This window comes from Dermacentor silvarum, chromosome 4 (genome assembly GCF_013339745.2).
Source record: "Dermacentor silvarum isolate Dsil-2018 chromosome 4, BIME_Dsil_1.4, whole genome shotgun sequence".
Lineage (NCBI taxonomy): Eukaryota > Metazoa > Arthropoda > Arachnida > Ixodida > Ixodidae > Dermacentor > Dermacentor silvarum.
The window spans coordinates 105,472,978-105,498,118 of NC_051157.2; the positions used below are offsets into that span (position 1 = coordinate 105,472,978).

General features: G+C 44.0%; 1 protein-coding gene across 1 annotated transcript in view; it reads right to left on the bottom strand.

Annotated features, from left to right (window-relative positions):
* Nucleotides 1-25,141, bottom strand: part of LOC119450470 (para-nitrobenzyl esterase-like) — an 88,001-nt gene that overhangs the window by 11,150 nt on the left and 51,710 nt on the right. The window contains exons 3-7 of the mRNA XM_037713913.2: nt 21,280-21,480; nt 5,474-5,734; nt 4,654-4,794; nt 1,572-1,761; nt 143-214 (exon numbers count right to left, since the gene is read on the bottom strand). Of these exons, the coding sequence (XP_037569841.1) occupies nt 143-214; nt 1,572-1,761; nt 4,654-4,794; nt 5,474-5,734; nt 21,280-21,480 (865 nt within the window). The remainder of the gene's footprint in view (nt 1-142; nt 215-1,571; nt 1,762-4,653; nt 4,795-5,473; nt 5,735-21,279; nt 21,481-25,141) is intronic.

Here is a 25,141-nt window from a genome sequence, read left to right on the forward strand (position 1 = left end):
CTTCTCAACACATATATGTTTTTTTTTATTCTCAAGGTATTTCATTCCCAAGATATCGTTAATTAAATGGCGCACGACCTGCCGAATGGGTTTACAATAATTCACTCTTCAAAGCAGCCTTCGGGAAACATGAAGCTCTTACCGATCAATATAGGAATGTCACACTTGGAATTCCCTTCGATCATTTCCAATGGGGGCTTCGTAAGTAATGTGCCTAAATGGTGAGGAGAAATAAAAGTATCATTGGCCCTCCTTATCAAGTAGTTACATTTCCTTCTAACAAGGAATGTATTTAGCTGCAACAATAAAACAACAAACTTACATCGCTCAAATTCGTTGACGCAGACTTATGGCATTTGCTCGGAAACATAGTTCATGCAGTAAACCAAACTAGAGCATTACACAGCAGAAACCAGTTGGGTGCAACCAAATTCACGTCACGCAGAATAAACACGTGCGTAACAAAAAAGAAACAGGAAATATGCCCCCACCCACGCAGGAACAACAACAACAACAACAAAGCACCTTGATCGAGGTCCTTGCAAGGAAATAATTGCGGTTTTGGAAGGAGAGCTTCCCACGTTCAGTTGCATTCGGCCCTCATACAAAGAGTTTTTTTTTTAATCAGTGTACTGTTAATTTAGTTCAGTTATTTAAGGAACGTGTTTATTCTACGTTAGAACATTGCAGTTTACAAATGTATTAGCATCAAAGCGAAGTACTGGACATCACACATAAATAAAAAAGGAAATAGTCCCCAATTCGCAGTGACGTATACATAGTGGAGCACTCGGCTAATGGCGCTCACTTCTGTAGCCTTACGGCTCATGGCTCAGAAAAATGTGTGGGAGCGCCGTGTAAGTCCAATGCTAATCTTTGATTGTCAGTCGTTATGCTTTCATGCAACGCGTTTATTTTTCATTTAGTTATTTATTGTTATTATTATTATTTTTCTGCTGGAGAATTTTTAAAAGGTCGTGCAATATGGTGCCAAATACAGTTAACAGCTTTGTTAAAAAGCGGTGCAGGGCCCCCTTTAGAACAACATAAATGCTCGCCGCCAAGTTCCTAGAAATACTTATCTGAGTTTCGCGTGTTGCTTTTTCTCAATCATACAACGTATGGTTTTCCTTACGAAAGAGCAAGTTCCACTGTTTAGCGAAGCGGATTCAAAAGAAAAGCAAACATTGAAGCTTCTCGTGGTGTTGTAGCGGCAAAAAAAGATCTTTTTAAAACAAAGTCTAACATATGTTTATCCCATGGCTACACTTTCGTACTTTAAAGACGTGTGTTCCTAGTTAGCTTGCTCGTATTTCACTCATTTCACATAATACCCAAGGCGTCCCACGTTGGCCAAAATAGGTGATGTGCTTGCATTGTATACGCTGAAAAATGACTGCTGCCTGAGAACGCAGCAAATATATCTGGGATAACCGCAGTGGCAAGTCGTTTAGTAAATGTTGCGCGGCGGACGCAGAGACTCTGTCCAACCATTGCGTTCTTGTCCTTTCAGAGTAAATCGAGGCAATGCAATGCACACGGCAGCGAATAAATCGTCTCTACCGACTCACCGTCGACGACGAGAAACTGCTCAGGAAATATCCCCTGAATGGGCAGGTCATTCTGGTCCCTGATCCTGAAAGATGGGTCGTCTTTACCCAAATGGGCTTTGATGACGTCATGACCGCTCAGGGCTCGCAGGCACGTGGCATTCGTGCAGCCGGAACGCTGCTGGAAAAATGCCTTGTTGTGCTTGGCAACCTGCGTAGAATAAGCAACGTTGGATGAATTTAGAAATGAAGGCATTATTGCGCATGTGGAATATTCAGGTAAAATACTTGAGACTTACTGACGCAATATTTATCGTGCATCCTGAAGAAAAAATAAACTAATGTATACTGGTTGCGCAATTCGATACCAAAAAAAAAATCGACCAATACTTCATGGTAACTTCTCAATTGTCCCATAAAGTTCTGTTTTCTTCATGGAATACATGCGCACGCTGAGAGAAGGAATCAGAAAAAAATTTGGCACTACCCATCTCACGATGGATGCCAAAGTTAATGTGATTAGCACTGAAAAAATATGGGGAGACGCCGTATTCTCGCTGCAGAGACGCGTGATGTATGAATTGTTTATGTAGCCAGAGTCATCTCTCGCGCTTCCCAAAGAACTTGCTGCGTCATTCGGCGGTGCCGACGCGGAGTACCTGTGTGGCGCATGTGTGAATATACACGCGTGGCGTTTGCCTGGATAAATATGACGCGGGTTCGATTCCGCGCAAGCAGCGAACCAATTTTAAATTATTTTTGTCATTAAACGCGGCACATACTAAGTGGCACATATTTACCCGAGTTGGCGTCTAAGTAATGACCCAAGTAGGCTTAGAAGAGATTCACTGAAGTTCGGCACACACCTACTGGCACGTAGCCAGTGACCGAAGTTGGTGTCAGAGAGGTTCATTGAAAAGCGGCGCGTACCCAATGTCAAACACCGAGTGCTCCGAGTCGGCGTATGATAAGAAGGAGGAGGAAAAGGAAGGAAGCAAAGGTAGGGAGGTAAACCAGCCGCGCATACGGTTTGCTACTCTCGTGAGGGGAACGGGTTAAGGGATGTAAAGGAAAGAACGGACAGGGAGGGAGGAAGCAAACACGCGCCATTGTCAATCACATCACGCCTACAATTGGTCCTTGATGTCAGTCGGCTTCACGAACCGCAGCAATGCCCACGTGCTTTGTAAGCGTGCGACGCACGGGGCCACGGTCAAAGTATACTTGTCTCTGAAAATGGTCTATTATCTAATCTGTTCAGCAAACTCCGAAGAGCGTCGCGTTGAATGTTAGGAGGATCGCAAAGACAGAACACGTGTTCGATCGTTTCTTCACATTTGCATGAGTCACAGATAGGTTTTATCGTTTCTTTCAATAAAGAATGAGTAGGCTTTCGTAAAAGCCACCACTGACCCGAGGCGGCACAGTAAAGTTCCATCCCGGTGGGAGAAGTGGGATGGAATCTGCAGTTTCAATGTAGGATCAAGGCTGTGGAGATGACAGTTCGAGACCATCGGTGTATTCCATTAAGTTTGCGTCAAAGAGATTTGTTGAGTAGCGGTACATACCCAATGCCACAGACCCAGTTCCGCATGCCCAATCACCCCTGTAGGCGTGAAAGAGGGTCGTTGAACTCGGCACATAGGTCACATGCCAAATACCCACTGACCCAAGTTGGCCGACGGTTGTTTTCAACACCGTTCCCTAAGCACAGCTGCCCGATGCTTTAACAATTTGGCAATAGTCTAACCAGTGACCCAGGTTGGCCGGGCCGGATCCCGGAACAGGACGAATTTTGTTTCAACTGCCCGAAGCCTTCTTTCCGGGAAACCAGCATGGATTTCCTCTGTAGCTATGTGCTACATTCGCGTGGATGACAACTTTCCCTTTCATGTATCACCCATTGTAGCACGATGGTCGGAAAGAAGAAAACAGAATGCGATAGAAAAAAAATTATATGACTGGGACTAAGCAAGGAATTTCGAATTTCCTTACATGGTCGATCCATACGAAAAATTGTTTTTTCACATAAAATGGGTAAGAACTAGATGAGTTAGATGAGTTAAGCATATTGCTTCGTATACCACTACCGAGGTCAATATTTCTGGCACGAATATCAGAATTTATAATTTAGCAATCACTGAAGCTATGCTAAATAGCCTGCTATATATTTCAAGGCATTAATGGTGTATAATGGAAGCGGAGCAGTGTTTCATTCATTTTTAGCGGAAATCCTCAGACAAACTTCTTTCTGCAAGGAGCAGTTACTTTGCCTCTAGTATGGAGGCACATGCACTGGAATTAAACCTTTCTTTGTTGCATTGCGCGAAAGTAGCTTACGTGGCAAATAATATGGATTTGTGACTACTAAGGACTATTTCAGGGCAGGTATCTAAGAATGGCGTGGATCCCAGAATCTCTCCTAAGCGGACATACAACTCTGGAATTTTCCATTGGTAAGCTTTAAAATTCCGGATGGGAGTGCGCTTACAGGAAATGAAGAAACACGTGGTATCTATACAACTAAACTTATTTATTTATGTATTTATATAAGTACCTTGAACGTTCGAATGCCTTACAGTAGGGAATGGTGAAAGAAAAAAAAATACGTCGTAAGCGGTTAGTACATAAAATAATCTTCAACGGTAGGTTTAAATTATAGTGAATAACGACTAAAAACAAAAAAACGAGGTTCTTGCATCAAACTTTTCGGGACCAATTGGCTCCTTCCCGTGACACTAAAGCTAACTGGTGATGCTACAACGAATTCAAGTGGGTTCAGGATAACCAGGTCTAATGGATATCAGATCTCAGCGCCACATCATCCACTTGTTGGTCCACTAGAAGCCTACTATCTCTTCTGCCAATTTTTTTTTAATTGCTGAAGGGAGTTTTCTTTCTTTTCTTTTTTTTCTGTTGACAAGAATGATGACATGTCATTTTGACAGGAAAGTTTTTCTTTCATTTCTTTTTCAGACAAGGAACTTGAAATATTTGAACGCGCACTATCATCACAGTATACTACAGAGAACGCCGAGCAGGCACATTTTTTTATTTCTTTATTTACGCCATGAGCGGCACTACCTAGTGAAGCAATCATTACCTGTGCGTACGTTCTGTTGAGTACTGAAGAGGGACCATCAAGCCAGGCGGCTCGGAAGAGACGGCCCCAGCCAGCCTGGGGCCCCGCTGCCAAAATCGCAAGCGCCAGCGAGGCGCCCGCGTCCGTTCCCACCACCGTCACCTAAGGTAAGTAAATAAAGTTTCAGAAGTTCAGCAGAGTACAAAGGATGTTTCACGGAATATATGAAATATAAGATTATTAGTGCATCAACACGACAAACGCATCGACAGCAAAATATGCTGTCTTACTTTATTGAAGGTGATAAAGGATTTCAGGCCAGTATACGAAGTTAGCTATAATGGGAAGTATCGACACTTGAAAGTTATTTCTAACGCTTCAAATAGAAATCAATTAGAAACGTAACTTTAAGAAAAAGTTCGCGATTTCTCGCATAACATCATCCATGAAACAAATACATGCCACAAGAACCACAAGTGTGAACCTTGCGCTTGAGTTCAGATTGATTATCAAATTTTGCAGCGAACGCATTCGTCTTCCGTGCAATGAAGCGTAGAATCCACATGAGTCATGAGCATAACCAACTTTAGGCTCTATTTATATTTAGAGCTTTGTGTTTTCGCAATAAACATTGCAACTGCAAATAAACATATGTAGCTTCCAGTACAATATTAACTCCTCTGTGAACTCCGGCATGAGCCCGAAAACGTGTTCCTTCGTTAGTCTATCTGACACGCTACAGAGTAATTCGCGCTCATTCGCCATCGCATACACTCGTATACACTCACTTAAACAAGGTTAACGGATGGCAAGTGCTAACTAGAGGGGAGCAAACGTTCACCTTGTCAGGGTCTCCTCCGAGAGAACGAATGTTGTCGCGGACCCAGGTGAGAGCCAACGCGGCATCCCAGAGGCCGTGGTTTACTTCGGTTCCCAGCGCAGCCAGGGCAAGGAAGCCCAGCGGCCCAAGGCGGTAGTTGAAGCTGACGAGTACGGCGTTTGTGGCTCTCGCCAAGCGCCCTGAAGGACTCAGGCCGGGCTGGTGGCCGGAACCCAGCTGGAGAAACCCACCATGGATCCAGACCAGCACATCCATACCAGCCTAGGGTAGAGAAGGGGCCCGCAGAACAGATATATTAATGAGAAGAGCCTTCGCTAGGCTCTTCTCATTACACACACATTACAAGAGGAAGCGGGCTCAACGATGACAATAGAAGGAAAACGAGGTCTGTGCAGACAGATAGATGCCAAACAACTGTGAGATACCGCGGGGAGAATTACGATACGATCAAAAGATAAGAAAAACGTTTCACTATCCCAAAGAAGTTAAGCACTGTAGCCACGGTTCACCTACCAGGGTAAATAAAAAAAGGACCGTTTTGGGCTTTGCGGGAATAAACGAGGAATGGGTGTGTCTGACGTCCGCAGTTCTATAATTGTAGTGACGTGGAACTATGAGTATCCACCTTGGATGGCCACATTCCGTCGAGCATCGCGGAACAACAAGGTCAGGCGTATAAATGCGCCACTCCCAGATTGCACCATCAAGGAACATCGTGCCGTATAAAGCGTTCTGCGTGTGGTCGGCGGCAGTCAATTGGGCGGACATACACCATTAGCTGTTCTCGCTGCCCCATCTTCTGTAGAGCATTCATCTGGCGATATCAGATTACCCCGTCTTCGGGCCGTTGAAGGAGACGCTGCGTAGTCGTTGGTTCGGGCGAGATGACGAAGTCCAGCAAATGGTGCTGATGATGCATAGCGATCAACCAAACGCCTTCGTAGTGGTCGGCATGCAGAAGCTTATTGTACGATGCCAAAAGTGCACTGTGGTGCAGGTGCCCTACGTGCAAACGTGACATGTGTAGTTTTCCGTACTGTGTGGAAGTAGAGAGTTATGTGAGAATTGCTCTTAATTTTTCAATTACCCTCGCATGTTGAAAATGAATCAAGATGGATGGTTTATGTCTATTACAACCTTTGTCTCAGAAAGCACGTTTCCCATCCCGGGTCTGCACGCTGGAACACGCCGGACTAATTATGCCTCGACATGAAGCAGGGCGATAGCAATGGGCGGGACACTTATTAGAGTGGGGGAACTCGCCCTCTCCTTCTGGTACAGTTCTACATTTTTCGTATGGTTAACTAGTGCCTCTCGAGTTACATTTCATAGCCATGGGGACAACATGTCTCTGTATTTATTTGTTTACTCTGCTGTAAGAAAGAGAGCACTCCGGAGCAGCTCCACGGTAGAACATGATCTTCTGAAGGCAAACTACCGGTTGTGTGCTATTGCCTGCAATTAGGGGTGCCGAGCTGCTCTTCGCGTAGATATTCTGGCCTCCTAACGAAGAAACCTTTTGTGCAAGTATGTGGAAAAGGAATGAAGTAAATAAGCGAAACATAGCAGTAGTTCTTGTGTCTATTGTGATTGTCTTCTTCGTGCAAACTTCGAATTTTTTACATATTACAGAGGTATAGGGCACGGGTCCAGCTATAAATGGTGTGAACTACGTTGAGAGAAACAATTAAAATATTGGCCCCTACTCATGAGGTACAGAACTGTCACCTGCGGCTGGCCATCGCGATTAGTGGCGATCGTTCAACAATCATGGAAATCGTTATTAAACGTGCTGGAGGGCTGAGAACTGGCCAGTAACGCAGCGAAGTTGTATAAATGTGGGGGCTATTTTATGGTAAAGGAGGAAGGAAACATGGATATGATTACTATTTTGACACACGGTCTTGAAATTAGGGTTCTGGGCGCAGTTATCGCACCAGCAGATCCACAGTAGATTAAAAGTTTAAACTCAGTCATAAACCGTGAAATCATCAGCAATCAACCTTCAGCATCAGCAAAACCATCAGCATCTTCCGGCTTGGGGCGACACGCATCGCTTCTCTCATAGCACTGCCGTTTCTGCAGACCTACCGCACTTCTTTCCTGTATGGTTGCTTTTGACTGCGGGCATGGTCGTCAGAAACGGTATAAATTGTAGCGGCATCTGATCCTTCTTAGGACACAACTCGGTTGATTTATGGTAACTCCCATTGGCTGCTGCTAGACTTCATGAAAACGAGCGGTATATGTACATAAAATTGGGCAGTCTCGTCCGAAGTGCGAAGCGTTAAATGCGATAGTAAGCTTTGCGCTCCGCTGACGCTAGTCCGACCGTGGTTCTAAGAAAACGAGTGAAGGGGTCGGCATGTTGATGTAATGAGAGGGAGATGCTACTACGTAGTACGAACCATGGAGTTTCATATAAACAGGTGTCCTGTAAGCTAGTACGCATCTCACCCGGCTGCCACGATGAAGGGTGCAGCCGCTGGTGTTAGCAGGCGTCGCGCGTCGGCGGTGCACGAGATGGCACCAGAAGAATGCCGTCAACTTCGAAGTTTACAGTTTGTTCCCCTCAGACCGATGTATGCACACAACTGCAGGCCAGAAACGTTAGTTCCTGTGCACTCAACATTCCTGACAGCCTTCCGACACTGCCCTGGCTCCGCGGCAGAGTCGACTGAGTAGAAGCAGAGCATGACGGAGCGTCTCCTTGGCTACGGCGTTCTTGCAGCCAAGCCCACTGCGCGTCTCTGAAGGTCTTCCAACCACGCCGCTGTGCGTCAGCCTTGCTGAGTGGATGAAACTCTCCCTTAGCTTTACGGCTAAGTTCCCCGGTTGTCTGCTTCTAACCCACACGCGCGTGCCGCGCGTGTGTTCTCAATATCGCGACCACACGGCGGCGGCGCCGACAGAGTGACCACTCCTCGAGTGTTTATGTAATTGTTATCGCTATAATTTGTAGCAGCAGACTTATCCCGTAGTGAAAACTGCAATAAAAAAAAACGCAGACACAAAAAAGTCACACAGTCTGTGGCACCCTGTGTCAATGACTATGCTAAGCAGCTTCAAAGCGCAAGCTTTACACCCGTTTTGCTCAGCAGTTCCACCTACAAACTCATTCGTACGTCCAAACGAAGTTCTACAGAAACAATGCTTAAGATAATAGTCATCTCCTGAACACCTCTATGCAGAATTTCAGTAGAAACGCTATGCACGTGTTTCATAATTCGTAGATGAAGACGAATTATACGAGCACTTAGTGTGGGACTATTATTAGGCCGCGCAGCTTAAAGAAGCTAGTTTCAGCAACGGGTTTACCTGTAGTTGCACCAAGTTTTCCAGAACAGGGTGACTCAGAATTTGCGGTATAACTGCGATGCTTATATATGAATACGCCCACATAATGTTGCACCATTATTTGTCGACGTTACTCTCTATTGAGAAATTTTTCTAGCACTTCATGTAGAACAGGTAAGGATTCTGTGACCTGTAGGTCTCTTTCGGTCATGGAATTCAAAACTTGGAAATGTCAGTATCGATAGATGAGAAACTGCGTCCACTCGGAAGAGGACTTTCGGGACGTAAGGGAAAGCGTACACCAACCGGCCTCATTCATTGCACATGGGACGGCGGGTAAGTGCTTCCAGATTCCAATTACGCTCGAACTCTAATGGATCGACGCTCCATTTCCGGTTCAGCAGTGCCGAACGGAGGCGGCCACCCGTGAAGGAACTGAACGCGCGAATCCCTGAGAAAATTCGGTGACGCGGAAAAAGAAACAAAGAAATGAAAAACGAAATGCTGCTGTAACGAATGCGTAGGAGAAAAAACCAGTGTGGAGAGAAAGTTCCGCGGTGCAGCTACATGCCGAAAAGGAGCTCACCGTCACGCAGGAGGAAAGGCGTGTTTTTTTATATTTCCCTGGGTTCTTCCTTTAAATCGACCACTGGCTCCCTTGTCCCCACGCAAACGGAACTCTCCCTAAATCCACCGCCACTTCTTTCCCTCAGCACTCCTCTCCACTGTCGCTGACCCCCCGAGGAAAACCCTTCGGCCGTTCACGAAGGCCTCGCGGGCTCATCGATCTTCCTAGTGGCGGCAGCACAACCTTTAACGACACTCCTCAGGAGCTGTTTTCGGCGCCTTCTATGTTCGTTTCTTCTTTGCCAGCGAGTGTTCGTGTTTGCACAGTTTTGTGTATGGTTTGCTATACTCTGTGTTGGAGGCGGTCGACTCAAGAACGTATCAGCATCATGTCTCTTGCTTTTTTTTTTTGCTCAGATCAGGATAAAATGACGCAAACGAGGGCCGGCCAGTGACTTATGTCCACTATTTGCTGACTTGCCCGAGGGCGACTTGCTCAAGGCCTTCTAGCGGGAGATAGCAGATCGCGCGTGAGGTTTTATATTAGCTTGTAGACTTAAGCGGGACAGCGCACCGAAATATTCGAGATATCACGGATTTAAGGCGATTCAGTATGTAGGTTATTACTTTCTGTTCGTATGTTATCCATCTGATGTGTACAGTAGACGCCATCCTTTTAGAGCTTTTTATTTTAAATTTATTACTGAATATCAATTAACAGGTAGAAAAAAGCGGGAAGGTTTCAAGAGAGATGTTCAGCAAAAAAGAAGGGCGCAAACAAATTTTGCTCACATTTCAAAGTTATATGGGTACACGTTCTCATCATGCTCGACAAAAGTTTTTACAACCCAATGGTGAGGTGTATACTAAATATTTAACATGTACCGTTGTTTAGCAGTGAGGGCCCATATTGTCTGAGGTCTGCATCTGTTATGCTCCTGGCCATTAGAGAAACTACAAGGAACTTACAAGTAACCCATTTCTAGATAGTGCCTCCGCCACATAGGTCCAGCAATCACCATAAATAACGAACTTGACTTTCATTTGTTTCTGCAGTGAAATGTAAATACCACCTTCGAGCGCTAACTTCTTGAACATTTCGAAGATGTAAGCGAAGCACTGACTACAACTTTAGTGGTAAACTTTTACGTGAGCCATATGAGCATTTTAACCGGCTGCGAAACTGATGATTATCCCAGGCGCAATGGGTCTGACCATTAAAAGAAAAGACCTGAAATAATGTTTATCACTAACCCGTATGCCTTCCTACATAAATACCTATTCGCCGATTATTCAGTTTGAGCATAATAAGAGGAATGTTATTCGAGGACACCTTGACGAAAAGAACGAAGTATTATTATACACTTGAGCGCCTTACCTCTTCTTGCATCTCTAACTGGAACACTCATTTTCGGGTGGAGAGGCAGTGAAAAAAAGAATGAGTGGATGAATTTTCGATATATTGGTACACTTTATACTTTCTCCACTTCCTGAATATTGACTGCTTACAACTTGGGTGTGGCGGTTACTTAAGAAAATATTCGCACAGTGAAATCAGTGTGCAACAGGGGCCGAAAGGAATTAAGATAAGACACTTTGAAACAGTCGGCTACTGGCACACCATTTTTGTATTGTCATTTTTTTGCCTTCGTTGATGGTCAAAAACCCTCTAAAATATAGCAATATTACTTGCTAGCGTCCAAGCAGCATAGATAATTAAGCTAATAGTCGTGTTTACCAGCCCGTTTTTGTTTCGCGTCGCAGGATGTGCATACGTGATGGCGTCATGATACATTGGCTTGACCCGTTTCAGAGAATTCTGTGGCTGCCACAGGTGAACGAAGCCTGAAGAAACATGCGAAATCGTCGATCTCGATCATTAATACCATTTTTTTTTGTAAGAACGAATCGAACATACCAATCGTTAATGGTACAAGACGTCAGCAAATATTGCTCTGGGTCGTGACGTCGCGCTAATGTACGTGACGACAGGCCCCGCATTTCGAGACCCACCTTGAGTATTCAGGTATAATGTAGCTGTTTCCCAACCAAATAAAATGGCTAATTCTCATCTGTTAAAGACAAGGTTTTCTCTGGCGTCTTCACACGGGTTTGCCGTACATGAGATCTGGGTATCTAGCGGGTCTATTGTGTTAAAATACGGCCATTTCGCGCCTCCGTATCGTCCTAGCGAGTCGAAAATGGCATCAAAATTTTGATCTGAACGAGACAAGAAGCGAGAATCAGTTGCAGAATAGGCAAGTTAACGGTACGAGCGTAGTAAGCAACAACTGACACTGACGAACTTGGCAAGCGCACTCGCGGTAGTTGCTGGCGGGCCAACCGCGGACGCGAACGCTGCTTCAGTGCCCGTCAGTCGCACTAGTCCCAAATTAAGCACATTGCATCATAGCCGACACTATCTACGGGTTTCGGCCCATCTGGCCTAGGGGGTCAAAAAGATTAAAGGCGTGTCAGTCTAAGTCGATACGAAAGAAGACAACATCGACTTACATGCCCGTAAAATTAAAAAAAAACGAATGAACAAATTGGACTTGAATAAAAGAAATCGAGCATCCGGAAAGAAATGCAAGGTGTGACAATGGAACTAAGAATATATTGCAAATATTGCAAAGATAGCAGTCAAATGTAAAACATTGCATCATCTTTATCAATGCCCACAATTTAACTACATAAAAATTAATAGACTATATGTATATGTCACAAGTGTCTTCTTTCACATCGAATTTCTCTAACACAGCTGTCTACATTTTTTTAACGTGATAGGCGCGTCGTATATTCTCTACATGTTTAAAAATACGAGTCATTACTCTTTTTAGGAAACCTGATGCGAATTATGCTCCTTCCGCAATTATGTCGCAGACACTCGCACTGCAGCGTGAGACAGCGAGCCGTATACAGAACTTGTGATGAGCTGGTTTCTTCAGAATCCAAACACTCTTTGTAATGTTTTATTGCAAGTAGACATTTGAGTAATCTTGGGAGAGAACCTGGCAAGCGACGCTTGCGAATATGTTTGTGTAGCCAAGCGTAAAACTTCAAGGAGACCCTCTGAACAAACGCCGCGACGCAGCCGAAGCACGAAGGTTCACGCGAATGTTGTACAGTTTCGTTTATATTGATGCGAGGCAGGCTGAAACCTGCGACCGCCGGCCACGGGAACGAAGACGACGAATTGCGTAGTGGAACTCGCGCTCTCCGAGTGACTACCATTATTAAAGGAACGCTTAAAGGGCTGTCTTCGTCTGCTGTCCTGTCTCGGGTGTGGTCAAGTATCGGGCGGCGGTTATCTATTGCTCTTTTAACGTCTCGATTGTTCTTTTGATTCATTTATTGATCTTTTTTCTTCACCTTTAGGATTATTGTGTCGCGAGTGTAAAGTCAGACTAACCTGATGTCTCTTTCTTCCCCCGGTCAAGGGCATTCCCCTTGGCTAGCCTCAATCCCTTCCGAGAGTGGCCAATAGACTCTTTTTTACGCAGTGGCAACAAAAGTGTCCCTGTGGCTCTTGTGCCTACAAATGGGGGATCGATTCAGATGAAGAATCCGAAAGCGATTCAGGTGGAGCTTCGAAAGGCCTCCTCCCAGTTCCAAAAGATCACCGAGGTCCGCCAGTTTGGTCGCGGTGGTATTCTTTGCTGCTCATCGGATCAGGAGTGCGTTCGAGACCTTCTAAACTGTTCTGAATTCGCATCGAATCCGGTGAGCCCGTTTATTCCACCACACCTTGCATGCTCGAAAGGCTTAGTTCGTGGGGTCGACGCGAGCCTGGACCCCTCAGAAGTGCTAGACTTATTTTCAGTTGCTGGAGCTGTATCCGTATACCGGTGTAGCCGAATTATTGAGAACAGGAAGTCACCTACGGAGTCGGTGATTGTTACGTTCGCGGGAACAGTTCGTCCAACTGAAATCAAGGCATGGCCCCTGATATACAGAGTAGAGCCACTTTCCCCAAGACCACTACAGTGCTTGAAATGTTGGCGCTACGGACACACTATAAAAGGATGCAGATCGGTTACTCGATGCCGCCTATGTGGAGAGAATCACGACAGCACAGAATGTAAGTCGCAGGAAGAAAACTGCTGCCTATGCAATGAAGCACACCCTGCAGACTATTCAAACTGTTCTGCAAAGGAACGAGAATTAAGAATACTAGAAGTGGTGGAACGCAGGCGTTGCTCACGTAGGGAAGCAGTTACAGAAGTTCAGGGAAGATCCCAGGGCTACGCAGGCGTAACAGCTCGTCACACCGCTAGTATGGATGTTTCTCTATCCAAGGCCATAGCAGAGGCTGTAGAGAAAGCTATGGAAAAGGCAATGGAACGACTTGCAACAACTCTTTTTGAGTCCTTGACACAAATGATGACTAGCCAGATGGCGCAGGTCATTGGTGCAGCCTCTACCCAATCTCCTGCATACCAGGTTGCAAATGTACTAAACATAACTCAAAAACAAACATTGTCATCAAACTCGTCAGCTGACTCCCCTTGCGCAGGACCTTCTACTCAAGTAGAACGGACGGAACCGGAACCCCTAACGGAAGAGTATGAAGACTACCAGGATGTAGACATGGAACACAAAAGTCTAAAACGCACACGATCTCCTCCCCACAAAATTTCTTCAAAGTCAAAAACTCAAAAATATGAAAAAGTGAACCTTTCCAAGAAGGACTTTTTGAAAGAGACTATTTTGGATCAGGCGGTTTCCGCTACCGTTCTATCTTCACCATAGGGTCTCTAAAAATCTTGCAGTGGAATTGTCGTTCAATTGTTTCTGCTACTACAGATCTATCGTATATTTCTTCTCAATTTTCTCCAGACATCATTATCTTACAAGAAACCTGGCTTTCAAATGGTCAAAAATATTCTCTAAAATATTATCGAATGTTTCGTTTGGATCGGCCTGCCAGAGGTGGTGGCGTTGCTTTCTTGGTTTCAAATAAATTTAGTCACAAAGCAACGATATCGTTTCAAAGAATGTCTACCGAATGTGAAATTTTAGCATTAGACATTTCACTCCCAGACTGCTCCCCTTTTACCTTAGTTAATTTATATTTCCCAGCAGGAGTGCAGGATACATTTTCTCTAGACACCGTATTAGCTTCCTGCAGAAAAGACATAGTATTCGCTGGTGACTTTAATTCACACCATGTATCTTGGGGTTTTAAAACTGATTCAGAAGGAAAACGCCTGTGGGAATGGACTCTTGATAATAATCTATCTTGTCTAAATTCAAAAGTTATTACGTTTCTTCGCGGACAGTCTCAATCGGCTATAGATCTCACTTTCTCCAGCTCATCTTTAGCTATATCATCGTGGAATACTATAGACTGTGCTACGAACAGCGACCACCTCCCAATTATTTTTCAAATTGATTTCCCTGTGATTTCTCTTAGAAGGAAAAATAACTCATTTATAAACTATAACAAACTTCAAAAAGACTTGAAGTCTACGATGCTTTCACGTACGGCTATGCAAGAGGATATTAGGGCTCTGAGCCTCTGTGCAGTTTTAAAGCGTTCCGCGAAGAATGCAACAGTTAATTTAACCTGCAACACAGGTAAACCATTAAGTCCGTGGTGGAATTCAGATTGCGCGAGGGCCCACCGAAAACGAAAAGCTGCCTGGAAGCAACTTCTTTGTAATCAATGTCCAAAGAATTGGAGTGATTACCAATTTGTTGCTGCAACATTCAAGCGTACGATAGATAAAGCCAAAGAGGAGTATGATATGAATAAATACAATCATCTGTCTAAATCAAAAAACAAAAAAGCCCTTTTTAGGTTTTTACGCTCTCGAAAAATGATTCCAGTTCCAGCAAATATTGACTCTTCCGTGCTTTCGCCACGTGAATTATCCGAATTATTAGAAAATATTGGAAAAGGACTGAAAGATAGGTTCACTTCAATCATTCCACCGTACATAGTGAAACCGTTACCACTAGAGGAATTTAGGGAAGTCACAACACAAGAACTGGCGGATGTTGTTCGCTATCTGCCTTCTTCAGCGCCAGGACCAGATGGAGTTACCACAGCCGTGATAAAAATTCTGTATGAATTGTCCCCAGAAGAAATTTTGAATATGGTAAATTACTCTTTAAAAAATGCGTGGGTACCTTCAGAATGGAAACTTGCTAAGGTAATTCCGATATTTAAAAAACAGGGAGGTCGATATGATTTAGATAATATTAGACCAATTTCCCTAACATCAAACTTAGTTAAACTAATTGAACGAATTTTAAATTGTCGAATTACGACCTACATTTCTGAAAACTTAATACTTAGCCCCTGTCAAATTGGTTTTAGATCAGGGTGCTCGATTTGGTGTGCGCACGTAGATTTAGAGAGTCGCATAAAACTTGCTCGTCGCCGAAGAGAATATTCAGCATTAGTGACCCTGGATCTAGCAAAAGCTTATGATTCCGTGGAACATAGCATACTGATAAAGCAATTAGAGAATTACAGGTTTCCGAAATACATCACGGCGTGGTTGTCAGAATTTTTAAGGGAAAGAGAGTTCTACTGTTTTCAAAACGGATGTTCATCGTCTAGGTATAAGCAACAGAGGGGAGTACCACAAGGATCAGTATTATCTCCTGTTTTATTTAATATATTTTTAAGCTCCATCCCGCTGCTCCAGGACATTCATGTGTACGTTTATGCTGATGACATCGCTTTTTTTGCATCGAATGCTGATCTACATTCACTTTATCAAATGTTACAAAATTACTTATCTATGCTTGAAACTTGGATTGAAACCATACATATGTCTCTGAACGTTAGTAAAAGTGCACTCCTTCTCTTTCCTTTAGATGTTCCCGTTCACATTTCACTGATGTATCGTCAAGAGTTCATTCCTCAGGTGGATTCTCTTAAATATCTGGGAATTACATATGATGGAACACTAAACTGGAAAAGCCACATTGATAACGTCGCGTTTAAGGCAACTCGGGCTGTAGGATGGTTGCGTAAAATCAGTAACCGACGATACGGGCTGCGAAGAAACACATTAATTATGATATATAAAATGTATGTCCGACCAATCATGGAATTTGGATGTGTCTTATTTTCTGGGTGTCCAGCTTATAAAATTAAACCTTTGGTACTATTAGAAAAGGAAGCTCTGCGTTTGTGCCTTGGACTCCCTAAGTTTGTTGCAAACAACGTTCTGTATATGGAAGCGCGACTACCATGTTTAATTAGTAGATTCCAAATCCTTACTGTCCAAACGTACCTAAAGTTTTACGATTCTCCCCAAAGAAGATCAATGTATGTTTTCATTAATGAACCAAGTACGTTTTTTAATACTCATTGGTCGCGACTGCACACCCCTCAGATCGTATTCGTACAGGCACAGCTATCACCACTGAATGTACAAATTCAATGTATTCACCCAATAAGTCAATCCAAGAAAATCCTCCAAATTGAATTTGACGATATCTTCCCCTCGAATGCTAAACTAATGCCATTACAATATTTAAATGACCAATTACAAGATTACCTCTCTCACCAGGAAACAAACAATATAATAGCCACGGACGCTTCAATGTTAAACGAAAAGGCTGGCGTAGGCATCTTTTCTCCTTCTCTTAGTTGGTCCTTTTCTATTCGCCTTCCGGATTACACGAATATTTTCATAGCAGAATTATTGGCGATTGTTTTAGCACTGCGCAAACTACCCCCGAATCAATTATCAGCTGTCGTAGTAACAGACTCTCGGTCGGTATGTGTGTCGCTTTCCTCGGCAACGAATTCAACTATCTTAAATGTGTTTCAAAATTTAATCCCTACAACGTTACAAAAAATTAATTTACTCTGGGTTCCTGGACACTGCGGTTTATACATAAACGAAATGGCAGATTTATTAGCCAGAACATCTTTAAATGGACCTGTGCTTCATATTTTACCGGATACAGCTTACGTCACTGCATCGAGATTCAGAACGTTTAGCCTACGAAATGACTTAATCAAATTATCGCTGATCCCATCTACAGACTTTCAGCATCTCGGTTTTGGCTGGAATAATCAGTGGTGTCCTTCTCGGCAGTTAGAAGTTACATTCTCCAAATTACGCTGTCGCATCCCGGAATTGAATTTCTATTTACACAGAGCTGGTCTGACGATGTCCCCTCTGTGCCAAAATTGTAAGGAAATTGAAACAATAGACCACTACTTTTTATCATGCCGACGTTATTCAAACCAGCGAACGAAATTACTCGAAGCTCCACTCTGCAAAATTGGATTAAGATTAAGTACATCAGTATTATTATCATTTGGGGCCTCCTCCCTCGGCTATTGTCACAGAGACGTTTGTTGCGCAGTCTTTCAATTTTTAACAGAAACAAGACGATTACCCTGTTAATTATAGTAACCTTATTCTACCTATCAGATCAGTATTCATTTCACTGAAATTTGTTTCTCCAAATTCGTTAGTAACATTATATTTTTTCTGACCTTGATAATAACTATATTTTTCACCTTTCGGTTAGTCTGACTGCTCGTTGGCACAATACTCTAGGTATACAAAATTTTCTTTGTTTTTGATTGTGCCTTCTTTACTTTGCGTATCTCATTGTCAAAAAGAATTTTTTTTTTAGCTACCTACTGCCGCCCGATTCTTGGCCTATCCCCCTCAGTGGGTGCGAGCCATGGTGATGGATCATCATCATCATCATAAAGGAACGCCGTTTTGCTAAGGCCTCGCTTGTTAACTTTGTGACAATATGATCGCGCTGTTTCTTCACATCCAGCTCACTCCAATTTCCCTTGTTTTTTTTTCTTTATCTGCTGTAAGCGAAAACCTACAGCGAGAACATTTCGATATCTACCTCAAATTGAAAGGCAATGGTCGTAATGAAAGAGATAGCACTCTAAGTAATTGTTCTGCTAGAAGTGTGGTACGATACGTCACCGTAAAAAAAAAGCAAGTGGTCGTACAAACCTACGCGCATAAAAGTAATCATTGCGCGCGAAGTAAAAAAATAAGAGTGTCTACAATTTTCGTTTCACTAGGTGAAGAAAAAAAAAAGAGCAGCAAGAGCAACTTGTGTCTGAAAAGCCGCGGCAAATGACTCGTACGGCCACCATTCCTTAATGGGCTCCGTCGCCGACGGAGATAAGGCGGCCATTTGCAGACGAGCTCTCGGGGACCGCTACGCCGATGTAGGCTGGTCTCCCACGAGGCATCAGACCAATGGCGCGCTGAAACCTAACGCTCTGAGTGCAGATGTCTCGACAATAGCGTTGCGCAAGGCGCCCTTCTTACCAGACCATTTTCAAAAATCGATCCGTGTAATGCGCGTCTCGCCGTCGAGACGACCTTGCCCTCTCCGGTGATAACGTCGACGGAAGAACGTAGCCGCGATCGACAAAGATGCCTTCTCTTTAACGTATGTCTTCGTACGAATTCCTTTGATTGCAAGAAGTTGGAAGCGATTTATGTTGGAACTGCAGAACGATCCTTTAGCCCCTTTTGCGCAATTTAGTGAAGATGTTTACTTTTGGAGTTTAGGTTGCTTCTTTTCTGTCGTCTTTACCGCCTGGTGCCTCTCTCTTTTCGAGAAGTGTAAGTTGTCAAGATTGCGTTGTTGCCTATTAGCTTTATATAAGTGGGAAGGTAGAATGGAATCTTTGGAAAAGTGATGTTGCCCAATTAACTAGCAATGCCGGTATCGTTGGCGACGCTTTGGAGGTGACGAACTTGTGCATCCTTTTCCTGAACAAGATGGGTGAATGAATCTGTGTTCATATACACGGTAAGATTGACTTCTTTACTACAGTGCGCATTACGAAAACTTGTGTCAATTTTCAGTACTTTTTCAATCTAGGAAAGTATTTTTGTGGGAACACAATGAACAATTAAACGTTGTGCACAGAAAATATTAAAGCAACGCAGAAATAACCAACGTGATATCTGGTAGAGTAGCTGGGTAGAGGTTCGTGCCCCGGGGGCCATGCCTGTAGTCTGAAGCTAGCTCGATGGTCTAGGGTGATGTTGGCGTTGTATTCACGCTTTTGGGTTGGCTCACGGCTTGGTGGGGGAGTCTGGAGCATTGACGTTTCTAGAAGCACCTCCATGAGGTTTCACGTTGTGGTGACAGTGAAGAACAAGACACCGTCAAAACTGCTAGTCCCGAATCTAACTCTCTATTGGGCGAACTTGTGTCTAGAAAACGAAGCAAAACTCAAATCAAAGCAATAGCGGTGAGCACAGTCGTCTGTCGTTTAAATCTGATCGATAAGTCAAATGCGTCGGCAATTTATACATGACGCACAGTAGATTCTATCGTAATCACTAGTGCTCGCATACGTTTCCGAATGCGCAGTGCTATTCGCGTCGCCCATGTAATCTGATTAGATTATATTCTGTCGCTGTAGAATCGGCGACAACATTTGGGAAAAGTTCTGATGCATGTAGCTCTATCTTGCGCTGAGCGATAATTATGCAAAAATGGTTTCATTCAAAAATTCATTCAATGAATCATTTATTATTATTAAACATTTTTACAATCACAAAGTTAATGTAATACAGAATGTTAGACGGTAAAATATGGTCACAAAAAGCAAATGAGATGTAGGTGTGTCAATAATAAGCATTCAGTGCATTACTCAATTGTAGAGTATTAAAAAAATTGATGATGTTATGCGCCAAAAACGCAATCTGATTGCGAGGCACACCGCAGGAAGGGGCTCCAGAATAACTTTGACCTCCTAAGGTCGTTTAACGTGCACCCAATGCACGGTATATGAGAGTTTCTGCATTTCCCCTCCTTCTAAACACGGTCGATGCGGTAGCGATTCGATCCCGCGACCTAGAGTTTAGCAGCGCAACGCCAAGTCCACAACTCTATCACGGCGGGTGGAATAGTATGTTTTCCTTGTTTTCTTTTTCACCAGAAAAGTACATTTACGCATACATGAGAAATGGGTGGGAAAATGTTTTATGACAGCAGCTTGACTAGCACGTCCCCTCGTCGGAACTGTGCAAATGAATACGTACGCGGTACATTTCACTGCGGCTAGAAGTCGTGCTAACTGCATTCTAGGCATCACACTAGTTCTTTCAAGTGGTTGCTTGCTCTAATTGACCGCTTTCAGAGCGTAAAAGTATGAAACGCACAACTCTCTCAACAGCGATGATCACTTAAAATTGCTGCGCATTTAAAATCGCTCCCATATGCTAGATGCAAAGAAATTGAAATTCAAACTGCGCGCACTTGCCAAGAATAGGCCGAGAAACCACCAGTTGTTACCAATTTAGAGCGCTTACGCACAATCGGAAGTATGTTGATTAAGAACACCTAATTTCGACTAGGCCTATACATATTATTCGAGTTGCTCTACGGTACATGACATGCAAACACCATTTCAAAACAGCGAAAAAGGGAAAGATGCCAGAACAACTGTAACAAAAACGAGACAGCCCCGAAGGTAGTGTGTCCTCGTCTACGCTATTACGCAAGCGTATGCCAACAAAGCATACGTATTCACAGCTAAAAGTGTGCACTAATAAATTTGCCTGCTCACTTTCAATTAAAATTTTATCGATAGAAATTTGACAACGTAATACATAACGGTTGCCTCTCCATTACAATGGTGGCTGTGCTATAGCGGTGACGTAGGCCGGCTGAATGGCACGGAGCTCGTTGAGGCAACAGACCCGTTAAGTATATGGGCTATAGAGCGCGCTTCTCGAAGCTTTGACGACGGGGAAGGTGCCAATAAAAGGCTCCCTCGCAATGCGCAAATGAGCGTGACCGATTTATTCACATCATTTTCAGCTTGACGGGGATAACTTCTATTCTTCTGTTCTCCCTAATTATAGACGAAGCCATGGCCTTAGTATCAGGGCTCGTTAAAAGCTCTCGAGCGATGACAGCAGTAGAAGGAGGTATACGGTCCCCTATTGTGTCTGCCCACTCACGGTAGCGTCGATGCGTGGCGTCCATACGTTGAGGAAGAGGCAGTCTTCGGACCCTTCGAACTTCTTCGTGACCGGGTTGGCCTGCAGACACGGCGAGCCAAAGTGCTCGGCCCGGCGACCGGCCACGCATGACTGAGCGCTGCTGGGCTGCGGCTTGCGCCACCGGCGTTCACCCACGGGGGCCTCGGCGTAACGCAGGGCCTGCAATGAACGAAAGGGACAAGATACAGTGAACAGGCTTGTTTAATTTGAAGTACGGTACGGCATCCCTCCATACATATTTTGTTTTTCACTTTACTCCCTAATAACACAAAGCTGTGGGCTAACAAACCGGAACGCTAATATGCAGTTTTCGCGCTAGGCAACCTCAATATAAAGTAGAAAAAAAGTAGTTTGGCAGAGTGCAACGAAAGTGTATAAAAGCAGAAATATATTAGAAATCAGATTATACTACCATCTATCAACAGTTATTCTCACTTTTCTCACTTTCAAAAATGTTGTGAAATTCATTAAGAAGGGGATTCTTAATTAATTTCACTAGATTTGCGGAAAGTCTCCGGCATACTGTTTTTATTTATTTTTTTACGCCTTCGGACAAAACATATGAGCTGTCACATACGCACGGCATCATCACAAGTGACAAAGCATGATCTAGCGAAATATATATCACAGGGCTTTGGTTTCCCAGGCATCGGTGCCGAATGTTTTTGCGAATGTAAGAAGATAGCCACAAGTTTCTGGAGCGAATCGTTAAGCTAATTTCTGCGCAAGATACCCAGCTATAGCACACAAACAACTATAGGTACTTCTGGCCACTGGAAGCGTAATTGCGGAAAAAAATCAATAGCACGTAGGAAATAAATGCGGCCACCTTTAACACAACCACAGAAAGAAACAAAACATCATACAATATTTAGATACCATGCCAAAGCAGACACCATCAATTTTGTGCGTCAAAACTCCAGTAAATGGCAAATACGAAAAAAAACATGTTAATTATCAAATACGCATATATATTCTTCTAAAGAGTTATCGCAAAGCGTGTTCCTCTTCTAGTTTCTTTTTTCTCCCCCAAACACACTCATCAAGCAATTTTCGATTTGAGGTGATCGCTTCCAACTTGATCTTTGGATCTTCACGTTGGAGAGAGAAAACAATCACCGAAGGGCACTCTTGGAATCCTCGCTCATCTAGAAGACGCCAGGCAATATCAGTCGTTCGTCAGGAACGCTTCCAGCCCTTTAGTCCCAAGCGCTATACGAAAGGTGTCTGCGCGCCTGTCAAAGCACCAAAAACGCATATAAGCACTGCTACGCATCACGCCATCTCACCTCTGAAGAAAGATCCGGTCAGGTTCCGAGACGATGGGGTTTTAAAATAGATTTTCGCTTGAGTTTTCCTTTTCTTTAATTCAGTTGTCCCCAACCAGACAGATATCTGCCGAATATATACCTTAGATTGAAATTTCAACGATAAAAAAAGGATCATCACAGCTTCGTTCAAGCTTTATAAAAAGGTACACCTAAGGTAAGTGGGAATACACAGAAGGCACTTGAAACCTTATGAGTCACCAAGAAAGCTTGGAAGGTTAAAAACGCAGAAGGGGAAGGAAGAATCGTGCTTTCATCGCTCCATGGGATCGCACGTTCGCGTGAGGAAATCCGAACAATATTTAGAAATTTTCTTCTCGGTTTAGGCAAACGTCTCACAATTTTCCGGCCCGAACTTCTCCAACGACTGACGTGCGAATAGGAACACAACATTTTTGGTGTGTATTATTTGGTGTTGGTGTGTGCTAAGGGGCCGGATAATAGACATAGAAGAATAAATATTATACGAATCTCACGCACTGTGGTAATCGAGGTAAACAAACTTTTCTGCGCTGTTTTCTTTGATTCAAGGTAATTAGCAGTGATGTTGAAGGTGAATGTTTAATTTCTTCAGCGTTTAGTAGAATACAAGAGTGGTCAGTTGATGGCAAGGGCTACCTTTCGCGTACACCACTGCTGTTTGTCTGCGTAATGCACAGAGCACACACAGAGACGTGTTTGCTTGAGGCGTTGTTGTGCACAATTGTTCACAATCTGTAAGAGTGTTGAGCATTATTATTGCCTCACATGGCACATCGCATCGGGGTAGAAGCGGTAAGCTTTAATTGAATTATGGGGCGTTGCGTGCCAAAACCACGATCAGATTATGAGGCGTGCCGTAGTGGCGGAATACTGATTAATTTTGGCCCCTTGGGTTTCTTTAACGAGTACCCAAATCAATGTACGAGTCATGAGGGAGGTCCACCGGTTAATGCGTAGGATGGATGGACCATCCAGTGGACCAACCGGTGGACCATTAGAGTTAAAGAATGGATACCAAGAGAAGGGAAGCGCAGTCGAGGATGGCAGAAAACTAGGTGGGGTGATGAAGATAGGAAATCTGCAAGCGCAAGTTGGAATCTGTTAGCGCAAGACAGGGGTAATTGGAGATCACAGGGAGAGGCATTCGTCCTGCAGTGGACATATATATATATATATATATATATATATATAATGATGATGATGATGATGATGAAATCTATGTACACGAGCGCTATTGTATTTCGCTCCCGTCAAAATGTAGCTGCCGTTGTCGGTATAGAACCCGCGACCTCGAGTAAGGCCATAGCCGGAAAGCTACCATGGCGGGCACAAAAGTGTTGATTTCGTGTGCGACCCACTTTCGTATAGGGTCACCTAGACGCTATGGTGCGGCGGCTTTGCGTCTGCACGCCGTGCGTCAGTTGTCCGCTTGACAAAAGAAATAGCAGAAACGTATACGGCGCCCCGTATCTTGAACTTAAGTTTATCCGGGTTGTCCGCTACCTCTGTTGTCTCTATTAGTAGCGTTTCCTCGCCTTCTCAAGTCGCCTTTTCCCATTCTCGCCCTCCGCCAGATGTATGGAAACTGCGAGCGAAGAATAGCGATTCTCTCGTCTCGTTTCGTGGCGCCTCGTGACTGCTTCGGTTCTACTATTTCTCTTCCTCATTTCTCTATCTTCCCTGTGGGCTGTTGCAGGATAGTAGAAAGGTCAGCGGTGCACTTTCTGCAATGCTTTTGCGGGGCAGTAACGGATACTACAGCTGTCGGGATGATATTGTGCCGACGCCCAGGGAACTCCTGGGTGCATTGTGACGATCACCAATGGAAAAGTCCAAATGAGTTTATCGCATCACCTTTCGTCTCTGTCACGCTCCTGCCATATACTTGCAGGTTCTGAACTGCCTCCAGACGCAGCGTGCAAGAGTGCAGCAGCGGCAGTGGAAAAGTCGAAGAGTGAAAGTTAGCTTCGTTTTAATACAATCTGAGGTTGTCTAAAATCAGCCCGAAGTTGTTGAATAAACCATCATACGTATGCGGTTACCAAAGTGTGGTATAGCTGCTTGTGATTTTGACAGGAGGGCCAAATAGCCAAAAGGCACAACCAAGCCAGCAGTGGAAGAAAATAGGAAACGACGCGATTGAAGTTCACCGTTACACCACTCATAGCTTATCATAGATCCACACATTCTGAGACTGCAAAATGACGGAATGCACAGACTCTGCATCATTTTCGTATTTACGCGGTCGACAGTGTAAACGCGTACATTTCTCCCCTTGTGTTTGGCAAAGGTCGGTGGGTATACTTTCAGACGAGCTATGAAGCGTAGGTCACTCTCATTTCGAATGCCAATTCGTTTTCTTCGACTCCCTAGCGTCAGGTGTCGGCAATGCTGGGATGACAAATGAAAGCGCCGTAGCACCCGTTGGCTGGTATAAGGTGCCTGTGTAACCCGCGAGCACTTGCTTAACATAAGGCAAAGCACAGGCACTGACCTAAAGCAGTACGTAG